Source organism: Gambusia affinis, linkage group LG03 (genome assembly GCF_019740435.1).
Source record: "Gambusia affinis linkage group LG03, SWU_Gaff_1.0, whole genome shotgun sequence".
Classification (NCBI taxonomy): Eukaryota; Metazoa; Chordata; class Actinopteri; order Cyprinodontiformes; family Poeciliidae; genus Gambusia; species Gambusia affinis.
In genome coordinates this window covers 26,105,403-26,122,151 of record NC_057870.1, presented here as the reverse complement: position 1 = coordinate 26,122,151, position 16,749 = coordinate 26,105,403, and the positions used below count along the sequence as shown (strand labels likewise).

Here is a 16,749-nt window from a genome sequence, read left to right as displayed (position 1 = left end):
TTAAGGATGCTTTTGCGCTTCTGGAGGTGATAGCCCAGGATCGCATCAGTACATGTCTTTCCACTCACGATTGCTCTCCGCCAAACTCCATTGATCTTCCTCCAAGTAACCTCCGATGAATGGGTGTCATACTCTTCTGCGTAATGGTCTTTGCAGTAGTCTTCCCAACCTATGAGCGTTTGGCAAGGTTTCCTGGCCAATGCTATGACGCATTCAGTGTTATTGCGTCGACACGTCATGCGCCAGGGTCTTGGATTCACATATGGCTCGGGTCTCCAAAAAGCTCCGGGCCATATGGTGACTTCTTTGGAGTAGACAGTGGCAACATACTGATATTTTATCCAATAATTGTTTGATTGACTGAGACAAGGTAACACCCAGTTTTGAAATTCTCTTTGTTGAAATCCCCAAAATTCCCAGTCCCACTTTCGATAATAATCCTCATACCAGCCTTGCAGAGCGAGCTTTGCTGTTGGGACCAAGTCAGGGTCAGGGCATTCATAGGTCCATACGGTGAAAAGGGCGTAATTAGTCTGCCAGATGTCACAACGTGGAGAGGAGAGAGTCCTCCTCCAGGTGGTTCCGTTGAGGCTGTCGAAGATCCTCTTGGCCACACACTTGTCGATTTTCGCAAACTGGTCTTTAGGAGCATTGAGAAGATCATCAGGAGTTGGGAGTCGTTGGGTGCGCAGGTCGGCAACTTGTGGTCCTTTTAACCTGGCCGGGAGAACGAGCAGTCCCCCTTCAGGAAAATCTCCAATGTAGTACAGCTCGGCTGCTGCTATGTAGGTCCATGGGAACGAGTTATTTAGCCAGGGTTCTATTTCAGTTCGCACAGCTCTCACGCGAACCCATGAGACAGTTATGTATTCTTCTATGCCTAGTACTATGTAATTTTGACTGGCACATCTCATAAATTTGTTCCACAAGCAACTGGAGAGCAACTTAAACTTGTTGTCATAACAGTCTGCCTGGTCCGTTTGATATATGAATCGTCTGGGGCCTTGCCGAATCAGAAAAGCAGTGATGTTCGTAAAACTTGATGAATCCTGACGAAGTTGTGTCTTATTCTTTGGAGGTCTTACCACAGGCGGTCTTCTGGTGATGACAACATCTTCCTCACAGTTCAGGTGATAATCCCCCAGAAGTCCCAAGCGTGGGAGCCAGGTTCGACAACCTGAGGCTCTATGCGAACGCATAGACTACTTCTGTATCCCAGTATCCTTGTAGGGGCATCGAGATCAAAGGTCGACAGGCCATGTTGCAGTGCCATTCCGGCACCCCTAGGTCTGGGTGGATCCAGTTGCATCGGACGGTTCGTTCCTTGCGTTGCAGGATCCTTATCCAGCAGAGAACTCCGTCAGTGAGGAAGTTGTAGTTGTAGATCTCCCATATGCGATTCATGAGGGCATCAATGTCGGAATCATTCAGGCTATATGCTCGACTTTCCACATACTTTTTGCCATAATCCTTGGCAAATACAGCAGTCATATTCTCGGTGGAAGTATCTTTTTCCCATGGCACAAAGATGGATGTTGTACTTACATTCCAGCAATTAAAGTTAGCGTACTTGGAGCGACCATAGGTGACTCTTGAGTGTGTAAGTTGCCATGGTCCAACTCCAACGAAGTATAGGATAGTGGTGAGAGTAGCAGAAGCGATTAGCAGGGCGAAGAGCGTAAACGCTTTTGCAACAAAGGGATTTGGCCTTAATCGTAGTCGCTTTTCCGTAGCAGGGGTCCTTCAGAGGTATCCAGTCGTAAATCGTCGTCTGAGTCTTCCGGGCTGATATGTCGGCCAGTAGGTTTGGTTTCGTAGGCATTCTTTTCAGATGGATGTCTTCCATTTTGGTTCCAACATGTGACGAATCAGTCGTTCTCTGGGGTCTGCTTCAGTTGGAGTTACGCAGATCTTCTTTAATGCTTTGGTGTGTCGCTGGGCAGCTGGGTTCTTGCAACCCGTCTGATGGTTCTTCCTCGCTGCAGCGTGGTATATATTGGAGAGGGGTAGGGCAAATCTGGTTCCAACCCCCTCCACACCCATTTCCATAAGAACATCCTCCAACAGTCGGGCCTGGGAAGTGGGCCCTGTGCACTACCACTTGTTACCGCCTTATCCTCCCAGGCGCCATGCATGTGCACGGGATTGGAATGGTGATATATGTGCACAAAGATTGGCCCTGCAGTGTGAGCCGGGTGCTACCCCATAGGTGGTGGAGTAAAAATCCTTTGATGCGGAGGGTTGGGGTAGACCCTGTCCATCTCCAGTCTCAGCGGCAGTCGAGTGTTGTTGAAGATGAAACGGTCCGGGTCACTTTCCATCCTCACCAGAGTTTTAGCCATGCCGGGGGATGATGCCCAGATGAAGCAGCCGTTCAACGCTATTTCACAGTATAATCCCTGTATTGGCTCCAAATAGTGGGGTCCCCATCTGATTCTTACTTCCATTCCTGCTGTTATCCAGTATACAGTGTTGAAGATCCAGGGGAGATGTCTCCGGCAGTCCGGGGAAATCTCTGCTTGCTTCACTACGCTAGACATTTGTCGCCTCCAGACCGCAGGTTCTGACGGGAAAAATAGTACACGCTGTGCCATGATCTCGGCACCTTTTCATCGCCATTTCCCACATTCCCTATGTCTTGAAGATCGGTTGGGCGTAGGTAGATCAAATGTTGGAAATAATAAGCTTCAGAAAGTGGGCAGTAGTGAAATCTTCTCTTGGTTTATCTAATAAAACGGAGCCCTGGGGGAGTTTCAGAAAAGGCCCTCTTTTTGAAGTCCCTGACCAAGCCCCTGTGCCTACTTTAAATAGTTTACTTACAAAATATCTCTTTCCATCTCGTTTTCCATTTCTTTGCTGACCTTTAGTTGTGACGTGTTCCTCTTGCCTGTAGGTCCGTTATTTCTAATTTTTCTTCTTCCATGGGAATGTGAAGGTGAGTGCCTGCCAGGGGTTGGTCTTTATTTTCTTACGAGGTGGCTCCGGTTCAGTAAGGGACACGGTGGCATAGACCTGTTCATCCGGCACCGTCTTGATTGTTGCTCCGACTGAGTAGATCCCCTTAAAAGGGATGATGACCATCTTCACTGACAGTTGAACTTGACGGGTGGTGCTTGAATCAGAGGGCGTTCTTACCCTATGAACCACGCCTCCAGGGACCTGCAGTATTCCATCGCGGAAAGATGACTCTGCTGTCACCCAGTAAAGAGATGACTTTTCCTTGGGTCTCGAGGCATTACTGCCCCATCCATCCAGCTCGGTGTTGTAGTAGTATACGTTCGGCGTCGTACTCCACTCTCCTTGGTCGTCTGGTAGATCCGTTACTGGGATGGTGCAGTCATTGATGATCTCCAAGATCAGATGCGCCCAGGTGGTTAGCTCCCAAGGGCCTGTCCACCCCCCGTTGACAGCCTGCACTTTAGTGTCATCCGGGAGTAGATTTAACTCTCCAGCAGGATGACTCAACTGAGGCCGATACACCCGAAAGATTACTGGGGAATGTTGGGTGCCTACCGGTAGGAAGCGTATGTGCGTCCGAGAGGGGTCATATGGCCAGGCAGCTTGAACAGACGTCCACAAGTCGTCATGGGGCCCCTCTGCTGTCTTCCACACCCCTTCTTCTGTCCCCGACGGGTCCTCCGGAGTAACAGGAGGAGCAGAAGGTCCGGGGAACCAAGGGGGTGCTGGTATGGGGCTCTCATAAGTTGACCGGGCACGGTCGTTCGATTTAAACAGGCGTAGGGCGCTGTAGTATCTCTTTACCTGCCAGCCTTCAGCCTGTCCCGTTGGAGACACCCCTGCCTTCTGAATCAAGTCACAACAGACAGTACAGTAGCACAGTTCCTCGCCGTCCCACATGCATTGACATCTTTTCAGTTCCTCCTCCTGCCAGCCCCATTGGGCCATCACCGTAAGTCGGGGCAGGTATCCTATCCGGCAGTTCCCGCAGAACAGGGTGCTCAAGACGATGACCGGAGAGACCGGCAGGGAGCCCAGTACCAACGCCGTTGCCTCCTGTCGCCTGGGTTTGTCACGGCCTGGTCCTTCCCAGGTGGTAGGGAGCTGGTTGTCCGTTAAACAAACAGGGCAGCAGTTCTTAGGTCCACTCCACATCACCATTTCTTTCTCCGTCGACAGGATTCCATTTTTGGCCCATTCCAATTTCTTCAGGGCTCTTCCTGTCCAAATCCCTGAAGTTGTTCTTCTAATTACAACCACCCCTCTGACGGTGGCCAGTCCGAGATAGGGTGGAGTATTACATGATTCACTGGCCATTTCACCGGCTTCTGTTTCACTTTAGTTAGGAACTGGCTTGAGCTGTTCGACTCCTTGGATCCCCTTCTTTTCCAGCAACACTGTGTTCCTATCCAGTACTTGCTTGACTATGTCTGTTGTTTCAAACTTGGGTTTCACTGCTGCATTCACAGGCTGATCTCTTGCTTTGACCCACACGCGCTGTCCCACTCGGAATGGCACTTTGGGCGTCAGCTTCTCCTTTTTGTCGCTGGAGCTCCGCCCCACTTCCTTCTGTGGTGAACGGCCGTTGGTTGAGCTCCATCGCGGGGGCGGGTCTCTCGGCTCTGCTTCTGTCGTTCAGGGCCTGTCCAATTTCCACCGCTTTGGTGCTCCAGCTGCTGGTGTTAGCATTCTTAGCTATCCAGCTTTTCACTAATCCTATGGTGCGCTCCACCACCCCGTTGGCTTGTGGGGTGTATGGGGGTGAATAAACTCGCATTATCCCATAGGTCTGGCACCATTGATCAACCTGTGCATTACGGAAATGCGTCCCATTATCCGTACGCAGCTCCTTCGGGATTCCCAGGGCACTGCACACTTGCTCCAGCATGCCGACAACACTATTGCCGTTTGCTCTCCTGGCTGCTTTCACAGTTACAAATCCCGACATAGAATCCACCAGCACCAAGAGGTACTTCTCACCTCTTTTTCCTGTTATCCCCATGGGGCCTGCAACATCCATGCAGACTGAGCCCCAGGGGACTGTGCTCTTGATGGTCAACCCGTCCAACCGCTGCCCTCGGCGACCTGCGTTGTATTGACCACACACTTCGCAGTCCCTCAGCACGCGCTGGACCTGTTTCACTGGGATCCAAAGCTCTTGCTCCTCCAGCTCCCTACGGGTAGGTCGTACGCCGGCATGTCCAAGGGCTTCATGCACGCTCCGTACGACCTCGTCCACGTACTCTTCTGGGACCTCCCGACCTTTGGGAGTACTGTCCCACTTCTCGGTACCGACAAAGACAATCTTCCGCTGTTGGACGTAACAGTCCACTTCCTCATTCCCACGCCAATGAGCTCCCTCATGCGTGTGCGCTTTCTGATGCTCAACTTCGAGTTCTAGCTGCAGCTTTAACTCGGCAATCTTTTTCCACAAGTCTTTATGCGCCACTGGCTTGCCTTTGGCTGTTTCAAAACCATTCTCTTCCCAAATGGCCAAATCTTCTTTAAAGGCTTGAGCACAGTAATAGCTATCCGTGACTATTCTGGCACTTTTGATTCTTCGTTTCACCAACTCCAACAGTCCTTCCAATATTGCTGTCACTTCTCCTGCTTGGGCGCTGCCGGGGGCTTTTCCCTTCTGTCGGCATCTTTCTCTGCCATCTTGCTTCAGGATGAACCCCCAGTAGGCCGTCTGATCGGACCCTTTTCTTGATCCGTCGGTGTAGAGTATCCACTCTGGTTGTTCTGGTGTCACAGGCGCTTCTTGTAGTCGTTTCTTCGTGGGTTGTGTAGGCCCAATTTCGAGCTCCGGGTCTAACAAGATGTCTTCCCATCTTCCCCACCGTGCGTTAGTTGCTTTGGTGCTTTCAACAGTCCCTTTTCTTAGGAACTTGTGGACCTGACTTTGAGTGATGACTTTAACTGGTTGTCCTTGTGCTAGGTCTTTCAGGACACTCCAGTAACGAGCTAGCACCGCCAGCTCTTTCTCCTCCTGTGGGTACTTCTTTTCCACAGAGGTCAAGGTGTAACTCCACAGGGTAACCAGGCCCCCGTTCTCGTTGCTTACTTTGATCATGGCGTCGTCATTCTCACAGCTGATCTCTGCCACCAATCTATCCGTCAAACTCCTTGGTTCCAGTCTCACAGCTGCTTGGATCGCCTTTCTCAAATCCTCCAGGTTCTGTTGATTAGCTGCTGTCCAAACCCACGGTCTCTCTTCTCCTTTTCCTTCATCTTCACCTTTCTTCAGGCAGTTGTACAACGGTCTGGCATATTTTTGGTAGTTGGGTACATGGTCTCTGACATAGTTACATAATCCTAATATTTTCTGCAGGTCATTTTCTGACTGAGGGGGCTGAATATTCATCAATTTTTCTCTGTATCCTTCCGAGAGTCCCAGGTCCGACGTGACCTGGAACCCCAGATAATTTACTTGGAACTGTCCGAACTGGCATTTCTTGAGGTTAAGTTTCAGACCTGCCTTAGTGAGGTTTTCGACCACAGTTCGCAGCTTTGCTAGGTGCTCCTCTTCAGTGTCATCGGCAATGAAACATCATCTATGTAGACTGTTGCCCATCCCCAGTACCTCCATCACGGCCGACTGGAAAACATTTGGAAGTTCTTGTATCCTGGGGCAACCTCTGCCAGACATAGCTCTTGCCTTTATGGGTGGCAGCTGTCTTACCCTGGGATTGTCTTGCCAGGCGAAGTGAGAAAAATCCATTAGCCAGATCGATGGGAGACTTGAACTTCTTGACACGGAGTGTTTTCAGTGTGCCTTCTTGCGGGTTGATTAGGCTGGCTCGGTTCGCTACGGTTCTTCGATTCAGGGCTTTGAAGTTGATCACCGGTCTCCAACCCCCTCCTGCCGATTCAGGTTTCTTTACCGCTTGGATGGGGCTGTTCGTGATGGGGTTGAGTTCCTCTCTGATGATTCCCAGGGCGCTCAGCTCCTTCACTATTTTGTCCATTTCTTCGACCGCTCCCGGGTTCAACGGGTACTGTCGAACAGGCGGGTGTACCCTCCTTGATGTGATGAACAAACTTTGGACCCAGATCCCCACAGTCGTTCTTGAACCGGGCCACCTCCGCTGATGTGATGATCTCACGCAGCTTCTCTTTCCCAGCCGGGGAGAAGTCGCTCTCTTCAATTTTCTGTTCTGTCACTGCTGGTATGTCGACCGGCTTGTACCAGTCTTGTGTTTCTGGTCCAGCCTGTGTCGGTCCGACTCTCACAAGCCTGGCTTTCAGGTTTGTCAGTCGTCGCTCCAAGGAACGACGATTGTTCTTCTTTTTTCCTAGTCCTTCTAAGTCTTTTACTGTGAGAAGATTATAGGGACCTTTTACCCACACTACTCCTTTCCAGGTCCCGTATGGCATTTCTTCTACTTTTCCATTGGCAAATTGAACCTTTAGGTGTCCTGCTGTTTTAGGTCTTTATGGGTCATAGACACCTCTGCTCCGGTGTCCACTAGATAGGGCACTCCATCCACTTTAGCGTAGATTTCATCCCCCTTCCAGTAGGCATTCTCTAAGATGACCCATGACCTGGACTCCATTACTGTTGACCCTCCGTTCCCGACTTTGCGGGCCTCACGGAGGGCCATCCTCTGTTCTGGGCTCAATTTTCTATAATCCTCATCTGACAGGAACGGGCCTTTCCTTGGCTGGTTTGATGGTGCTGGCGGGACGACTGGTTTTCCCTGCGGCTCCGGTGCTCCTTGCTGGTAGGGTCTGCTCTGGAAGTTAGATGGTGGTCTCACATTTGCCTTATTAGATGGTTTTGCAGGCTGGCTAGACTCTTTCTTCCGTCTTTCTTCGAAGTAGTGCTGCTCCAGGTCAAATCCTTGCACTGCTGTGTCCATCTGGGCGACTGTGGTGCTTCTCACCGGCAGCTTCACGAAGACCAGCTCACCTCTCCGTCCTTTAGTCACTTCGCGCAGCACCTTCACATATCGTGCCGGGGAAACGGTTTGCTTGAGTGTGTGCCAAAGGGGCTCTAACCGGCTCCCTTTGTCAAGTCGTCCTCTGGCTCTCTTGATCTGGGATTCTTCATCATCCATGTCTTCTAACACCAACCTCTCATAGTGGTTTTGTGCAGACTCCGATCCAGTCATCGGGTCCGCGGTCACGCTAGTAAGCCACAGCTTCTTGGCTCCCTCATGCTTAGTAGCAGACACCACTGTGGGCCAGACGTCCTTCAGATATTCCTCATTGGTCTCATCTGCACCCTTACTCCTAATTATCAGTCTCAGATTCTTGAGTTCAGCGTAAGCATCCTGGCTCGCACTTAATCCTGTCGGCTGGGCTGACACACCTTTGAATGGCGGCGGATCCCCTTGTCCCAGTTGCAGAGATGTCCCTTGGGGCTCCTCTTCATCAGCAGACACTTCGTCCAGCTTCTGTCGAGTTTCTCGGGAATACTTGTATGCGGCTTTCTTCAGTATCGCAGCATCACGTCATTACATAATCCCGATGTAGGCTGTCCTGAAGTTGGCGGTCAGGGAGTAGTGCCCGTCAGGGTCGAGCAGGGCGGTGTCATCAGTATGTTGGCCCATTCCCGACCGTCGCCTCCACCTCGAGTGTAACTCGGTCCTCCAGTCTGCTGGCCCAACCTCCCGGGATCTGGTAATCCTTTTGCCCGACTTCTGGTACATCGCCCGCCGTCCATCCTTAGCCTGGGCGGGACCCCAGGTCAAGTCTCGAGCCAATCTCTCGAAGACTTTTCGATGTCAAACGTCTCCGTCTCCTTCTTTTTCCCTCGATGTTGTCCTGTCCGAGCGGCCTGTAATCAGCTGAGGCTGCTTGGGTCGGAGAAGGCGCTCGTGGTCGCTCTCTTCTTCCTCCGCTGCAGGATGTTCGTCCTCGCGCTGCTCCTCTCCGTCCTCTGCGTCGCTGATGTCCTCGCTGCGACTGTCGAAGAGGGTCCCATCGGGGAGTTCAGCGGCTGAATCTTGACCGGTTTCAGCAGTTCATCTTCCTTGTCAGCCTGCCGTTCGTTCTTCACCTTGTCTGCGTTGAATTTTTCCTGTTCACTGTCGCTTCTTTCAAACGTGAACTCTTTGACGTATTTTGCTGCTTGGGAATCGGCTCCGTCTGATGAGGCTCTCAGCTTTATCTTGATGGGTTCCACCACTTTGGCCTTGCCCGCCTGTGAGGTAGGCGAGCTCGGCTGGATCACCAGGGGGTGCTTCTTAGCCTCTGGTGGGGGGGGGTTGACCCGGCGTTGCTCCTCTATCTCAGCTGCCATCCGCACCCCTTGCTCCGTCTGAAGCCGGTGCAGACGAGGGTCGACCACCACCACCAATTCCTTGAACCCGAAAAGATGACTGTTGGTCTTGGCTATGGTCACCAACCCGTTCTCAGCAACTGACTGGGCGGTGTTCCCGGCAGCTTTGGTGATCTCAGTCCTTGTACGCTCACCACCACTCGCCTCATTCCTTCATTGTTTCCGGCCACTAAACCTCGCTCGAGGCCGTGCCAAATCTTCTTCCGGTAGTCCTCAAGGTTATCCCCCTTCTGGTATGCGTCGATCGGGACCAGAATCACTGCACCGTAGGGAAGCTTGTAGCCATTCACAATGAGGACCTTCCCTCTGGTTGCCGCGGCTCTGGCCGCTTCCCGCAGCAGCAGTGAGTTTTGCTGATAACTCTCTCCGGCTTGACGTTGGAGGTCCCCTCGGAATTCCCGGTTGTGAATCTTGTATTTGTGGTTGGCGAACACGATCAGTCCATCACCCTCGATGTCCCATGGGCTCCCAACAAGCTGAAACACCTTGAGCCCGGTCTGCATCTTAACACAGATGGCCTCCGGCGGCAGTGGGGCCAGTTCCTGGGCCATCCTCCAGCCGTCCGACTTCTGGGTCTTTTTCCTCGGTCTGTCGGTTCCCCGTAGTTCCTCGTCTGTGCTGTCCCCCTCGTCGTCTGAGCTGCTCTCCTCCCGATGTGCGGCGCCGATGGTCTCCTCCTGTGCTGTGAAGCGTCGGGCGAAACTCGGGCCGCTGGGCTTTCGGACCAATTCGCTGCAGCCTTCTTCAGCTCCCCTCCAGAACTATCTGATGGAGGGCTTCGCTTCCTCCAGGCGTGTCGGTCGAGGACTTCCCTGGGCTGCCGACGGAGCCGGTTGAGATGGTCCTTCGTCGTCCGAAATCAGGCTGACGAGTTCCATGTCTGCCGACCCCAACTGTCTGACGGGGGTTCCCTTCCTGCTCGGGAAACAGGATGGAGCCTCATTTACATCCGATTCCTCCTCTCTCACAGCCGGGGCTGATGCTCGTTTCCGTTCCTTCTTCTCCTTCTCATAGGCTTCCAGCCGCTCCAATTCCCCACGGCATTCCGTGTAGCGATTAACTCCTCTGGCATGGGGGTCCACTAGTATTCCGTCTAACCCAGCTGCTCGGGTTGCTGTCTTGACTACGCCATCATATTTCTCAGAAGGGCTGTAGACCATCCTTATTTCACTGTCCTTCTTTTCCTCAAGCAGGTCAGCAAACCATTTCAGCCAGACTTTGATCTCACTTTTTTTGCTGACCTTAACTGGACATGGTGCCACACACAGCCGTGTCCCATGGTCCAGCTTGGAGCAGCTGTAGATGCCTTTGGAGTTAATTATAGTTTCCATCAAGTTCGGTATGTCCTCCTGCCTGTAGTGGTAGTGATGATTGAAGAACATGCGTCGATTTACTTCAGTCCATGTATCAAATCCATCACCAAGCAGCAGCAAATTCATTGGAGTTCTTTGTAGTTGGGATGTGGAGAGCATAGATCGCCACTCTCCTTTACTTTGTTCGCCATCCTCGTGGCCTAGGTCACTTCCTTGTGGATTTTCTTGCATCGGTCCAACTTTCGAGTATCCATCATCTTCACTATCCATTCTTGTTCTTTGTCTTCGAGTTGCCTCTCCCCCAAAGCCTCTCTTATCGATATAGAGCAGGGATGGGTCCAGGCCGGGTTGGCTACTGGCTTCACTGTCTGGATCTGGTCATTTATCCTCAGTAGAAGCTTTCCCTCACCTGTATGCTATACAGTTACTGCGAGGGTTGTGACTGACAGCCCTATCAGTCACCACTAGCTCCTCTCCCTAGGAGCTAGCCACTAAGTGAGCTATTCAGAATCACACATCTGTTTTTACTGACTTAGTACCTGAGGCCCTCCTACTCCGTTGGACTTGGGCCCACCCAGGGACGCCATGTTTGTTACTGCGCAATAGCCAGCCCCGCCCTCTCCTCACAACTCCTCGGGCTGACTACTGAACCAGTTCTCTGTCTAACAGGTCCGGAAAATCTCTAAGACCCGGGTCTTACCCTGAATGTGATCTATAAGAGATAATCTGTTTAAACTGGTGGCGAAAGAGACACGTCTAGCACTGACTGCCTCCGATCCAGAAGTTATGACCCTTTTCAGTTAAGGAACAACCAACTGAGTAGCCTTCGCAGCTGTATAATTCCAATAACCACTTCTGTTAACGGCAGTTCTCTTTCTACGGCACTTGTTGCAGCTAGATTTTATTTAGTGACTAAGACTAAGATAATCACAGGGTCATTATTTTTCTCTCACCAAAGGAAAGTCTGAAGCCACCACATTACTAGAATCATGCATACTGATTTTACTATAAATAGAAGAACTTTAACTCAAGTGACTCAATTAATTTCAATGTCCACAACCTAATCAAAATTTTTTAAGATATATGTATTTATTAAGCAAGCTTTAGCATGGAAAATGACAGGCATACAGAATTTACTTGTGATTACCATACAAAGAAAATCAATATAGTTTAGATCAATTCAACCTTTACCTAACAACCTCCCTACACTGTCATCTATCTATCGAATAGGCTTTGGGGTGTGGCACAACTCATACTCATCGATGGTATTGGATCTTGGCAACCGGAGTCCTTGTAGTCCTTGGTCAGAGTCGTTGACTTTAAATCCTAAATCCTCTTTGGAACCGAAACAAAAATGAACTGTCTGCTTCATCCAGCCGAACAGCCCTTAGTCGATCCTGTGACTTTTGTTCAGTTCCCCAAGTCCGTTGAGATGTAATTCTTTGAAATCGCTGGGTAGAGTGCAGAGTTTGGAAATCTAATTAGGAACCAAGACAATGGGTGGGGTGGATCTCGCCTTTGGTCCGGCGTGAGGAGCTCCGTTGTCCTCCTTGTGAGGCGCTTTTCTTGGTTCCAGGGTGTAGTCCTCTGCTGGTCTTCTTACCACACTTGTGTAGAGTCTCAAGCGCCCGGCTGACGAAGAACACCGTATCACCTCGGTCTCATGTTTTTATACTTTTCTCCCTCCTGGGGAGTACACCGAGGAGGGAGAGAGAGAGAAAGACAAAGAGCAGTTTGTGCTCTGCTTCATAGTTGCGCAACCCGCCCATCTGCAAATTTGGGCACTATGACTCACTTGTGAAGTAATGTGCTTGTGAATCTTGGGACTTTCCGAGAGCAATAGACTCCCGCTTGAGACACAATGACCTCATTGCAAAACTATGTGTTTGGGCCTTTTTGGGGCTTTCCGAGTTGCTATAGCTGTATGTGTCATAGCCTAGGACTTTCTGGGACTTTCCGAGTTGCAACTACATGTGTCGGCCTCCACCCCTCAACCTTACTTCTCCTTGTTCTGTACTTATCTTTAATCATACAAGTTACTTCAATCATTAAAGTCATATATAAAATCTTAGTACATTAGATGTTTCGATAATTACTCCAATCATTAAAATCATATAAAACATTAGTACATCAGATGTTTCGATTCTATTCTCTCGTTACAACATTAATAGAATACAGAGAACACATTCTCATACAAAGAGTACACAATAATCAATCATTTTTAATCAACATACAGGGCTGCAGCAATCTCCTAGGCACTTTATGATCCGTTGTTCTGCGTGAACCTGGACAGATCTCATATTTACATACCAGATTTCTTGACAAGCTTTACATTTATAAATAAAGTAGGTTGAAGAAAGTTTGACTATTTGCTTCAGGAGTTTGAGAAAACCCAGAAAGGTTTTATTTAGTCATATTAAATATATGTTTTCATGTAGTTTCAACCCATTACAAGGAGATTCTCAAGACAGAAGCCCTTTCACCGAGGCCACATGTTGCTGCATGCTGTCAGTTAGCTGTTAGCTGTTAGCATGACGGCTAGGACAAGCTAAAAATCTCTACCGCTCAATAAAAAAAGATGAACAAAAAACAACTGCCATGACTTAGTAACTAGAGAAAGGCCACAAATCTTGATTTCTAGGCTAATGCTGCTTTGAAACAATTGTTAACGGCTAGCTACAAAGATTAGCATATCTAATTTTTTTAAAAACAAAAAAAAAACATACTTAATTTGTTTCAAGTTTCATTTTAAGGGTTTAATAATAGTAGTCTTTACAGTTTTTATAAAAACAATTACTGCTTAACCTTTAATCTTTTCTGACTGGTAAAATGACTGACTTGTTTTTTTTGTTGTTTACATATTTAATTGGAATGCCAATAAGAGAGGAATAACAATATTTAATGCTGGTTTAACAGCAAATAGATCAAGTTAAGCATGTTAACAATTTTATTTGATGATACCCTGAATATGTTGTATAGAATTAGAAACAATGATAAAGGCACTATGATAATATAAACACCTATTGACTATTGACTATTGACTATCAGCTACATTGCGTCTAATCTCACCATTGTTCCAGCGATAGTGATCAACTTTATCCAAAACTGAAGGAAATGAAGAAGAAGAATGAGAAGAGAGTTGATGGTGTGGATTTCAAGGGAAGGAAGGAGATGGTACCAACCACTAAACGTGTTTTTACCTTCCAGAGCATATTTCATGTCCTGAGCAAAGAGAGTCCACATGACCTCAGCGCTGACTTTACCCACGTTGAGCTCCTGAGGAAATCTAAAAGGGTCGGAAAGGAACAGCTAAATGTCAACACGTCTAAATGTGAACAACTGAAGTAGTTTTTGTGTATCTGTGTCACTTTTTGGTTCCTTTGTTCTGAATAGTGTGTGTGTGGGTGTGTTGGGATCAAGGTTGTGGAATTCACAGTGTCCCGTTGATCAGGACAGGGAATGTTGCTTTTACTGTGAGGCTAATTAATTTTCTTTATTTGTGCTATGCTTTGCCATTGCCTGCCTCTCTGGGAATATAATTTTAACAGTCCCTACGTAAGAATCAGACAGAAGTGGAATTATTTAAGCATCCAGCATGCCGACATGAGTGACTCATCATCAGAGCAGCCAGCATGGCGGAGGATAAAATCATTTTATGTCATCATTGCTGCCATATTTGAGTTACAAAATAATAATCTAAAGACTTCTGATGTTGTCTGATGGACCAACTTTCTCAATAACAATGTTGAAGTGAATGTCAAAAAAATAAAAATGTTTTTACTAAATTTTATGCATTTAAATCTTGATGTGCTAATTTGAAGTGACAATAAAGAAATTGAATTTAGCTTGATCATGAAAGTGAGTGTAAACCTGCTCAGGTGAATAAAAATGTAGTAAATGTGAGCGCTAATCAAAGCGGCCGGTACTGACTGGTTGATGACGGGCGTGTAAGAGTTTTTATCTTCCTCGATGATGGACACGATCAGCGTGATGAGCTTCGGCCAGAAGTCCAGGTTCTGGATGCTCGGGCCTTGCTCCTCAGGCTCTTTTTTCTCCTCTTCTTCTTCCTCTTCTTCCTCCTCCTCCTCCTCTTCTTCCTCTTCACCGTTCTCTGCTTCTCCTTCGTCTTTCTCCTTCTTTTTCTTCTTCTTCTTTTCCTGCTCAGGCTGCAAACAGAAAAATCATTTGAAAAAATTAGAGTAGTTGAAAAAAAGAAGACTTTGTAATCTTTGTGAAGATGAAACGTTTGGTTAATTTATGCAAAATAAAAAGACAGAAAAACTGCTTTCCACTCTTTAACAGACACATATTTCAGAGCGAAGTTGTAAAATATTCAGAGGCCCTGATAGTGAGTCTTATTAGTCCATTAGTCTGTGGAGCATCTGTGAGAATAAATTTCACTTCACATAATTATCCTTAAATGCATTTAGAAATACGGAAATGCTTCAGAACATTTTCCAAAACCACTGAAGGTTGTGAAAGTGTTTTATTTAATCTGAAAATATAGACAGAAAGGAACAAATTAAGGATTAAAATAGATAATATTATGGATTATAATAGATCTTATTATCTTTTCTCTCATTCTATTATATTTTATTTGTATATTTGATCTTTGTGGCAGAGAAAGATATTTTGTTGTTAATTTGATCAATAGCATATGTTAATATCAAGAAATATTGCACTTTTTAATAATAACAGCAATGTGAACTTACATTTAGTAGTTGAATAAGTATTAATAAAAATATTACAAAGACTACTAATTATCTAATTTTAATATTTAATTCTCTTCAGCATCACTACTGTAACCATAATAGTTATAAACGTTATCTTTATAGTAAAGTTATTATTATTTGGTATAAATGTACATTATTTAAACATCCTTTAGGGTAATTTATTAATAAAAAAGTAGTTAGAAAACTAAAGTAAATAAAAAAGGTATGAAAATACACAACATAAACAATGTAAGACAATAACAACCACAACATATGGGCTAAAAAAAGGAATAAATTTAAAGACAAAAGTAAAAAAAAAGAAATATATATATATATATTTATATATAAAAAGATTTAATGTAAATATTTGTAAAAATATTTAATTTAAATATTAATTTACATAAACATGTAAATTAATTGGACATATTAATAAATTTATAGTGTCATAAATTATTAGTCTAAACTCTGTAAGTCTGATTTATTTTAATTTTGACAGCGGTGCAACCTTCCGGGTCGTATTAAAAGTCGTTCAGGGCGCTCACGGCTCTGCGGATCACAGATGTGAGTGAATGAAGCTGATCGATCAGGAGCTGCAGACCGAAGCTCACCTGTGGGCCGGCAGGCTGGAACTGGCGGCTGAACAGCTCCAGACAGTTGTTGAAGATGTATTCGTAGGTGGAGTTCAGGCAGGCCTTGACGCAGTCCCGCACCACGTTGGCGGCTCTGGGCGGACTCGGCAGCTCCAGCACCTGAACATCAGCAGACGGTGAGCGGGAGGACGGGGAGCAGCGAACAGAACCAAACAGAACCACTACAGGAAATCTTTAAAGCAACATGGATGCCCAGGCCTGTCACAATAACTAATGCTGCCTGAAATGCACAAAGTGAACACATTTGTTTCACTTCATGTTCTTTTGTGCTAGTCAACAGAGTCCAGTTGTGTTTAATTCATCCACAGCATGAAGCTTCATAAGTCCGATGATTTTCTGTCACCTTCATCCTGAAGAAGGTGATGCTGGTGAGAAGATCTACCGTCGATTTCAGGTCGCCGAGTCGAGCCTTGTTGCTGGCTGGGAAGTTATTCTGCAAACAAAAACACACAGCATCTCTGGATATCACATTTTATCTAACATTAAAACTAACTTTTTAAGCTTTTTATAACTGGTAGTGGATAAGATTTAGTAAAAGTCGGCTTATATAGTTTTAAAAACCATTCGTAGGTGGAGTTCATTAAATGCATTTTGTTGTGTATTTGCAGTCTCCAAGAGTACAGAAAAGTTTTTTTCTGTCTTGGTGCTCTGCAGAGATCTTTGTTTTGATTTGAGTCATACTTTTCAATCCATTCAGTCTTTTCTACTCCCTATTACGTTTTTTGATCAATAACCTCACAGCATTTCCTGTAGAAGAACTAAATAACGTTTTGGACTTCCAGCTAACATGTTCTGAAAATCCAAAATACTTAGAAACAACAAACACA

At 47.0% G+C, this 16,749-nt stretch overlaps 1 protein-coding gene across 1 annotated transcript in view; it reads right to left on the bottom strand.

Annotated features, from left to right (window-relative positions):
• Positions 1 to 16,749, bottom strand: part of LOC122827922 (protein unc-13 homolog B-like) — a 152,009-nt gene that overhangs the window by 37,502 nt on the left and 97,758 nt on the right. The window contains exons 24-28 of the mRNA XM_044111028.1: positions 16,266 to 16,355; positions 15,881 to 16,021; positions 14,491 to 14,726; positions 13,761 to 13,846; positions 13,630 to 13,665 (exon numbers count right to left, since the gene is read on the bottom strand). Coding sequence (XP_043966963.1) covers positions 13,630 to 13,665; positions 13,761 to 13,846; positions 14,491 to 14,726; positions 15,881 to 16,021; positions 16,266 to 16,355 — 589 coding nt within the window. The remainder of the gene's footprint in view (positions 1 to 13,629; positions 13,666 to 13,760; positions 13,847 to 14,490; positions 14,727 to 15,880; positions 16,022 to 16,265; positions 16,356 to 16,749) is intronic.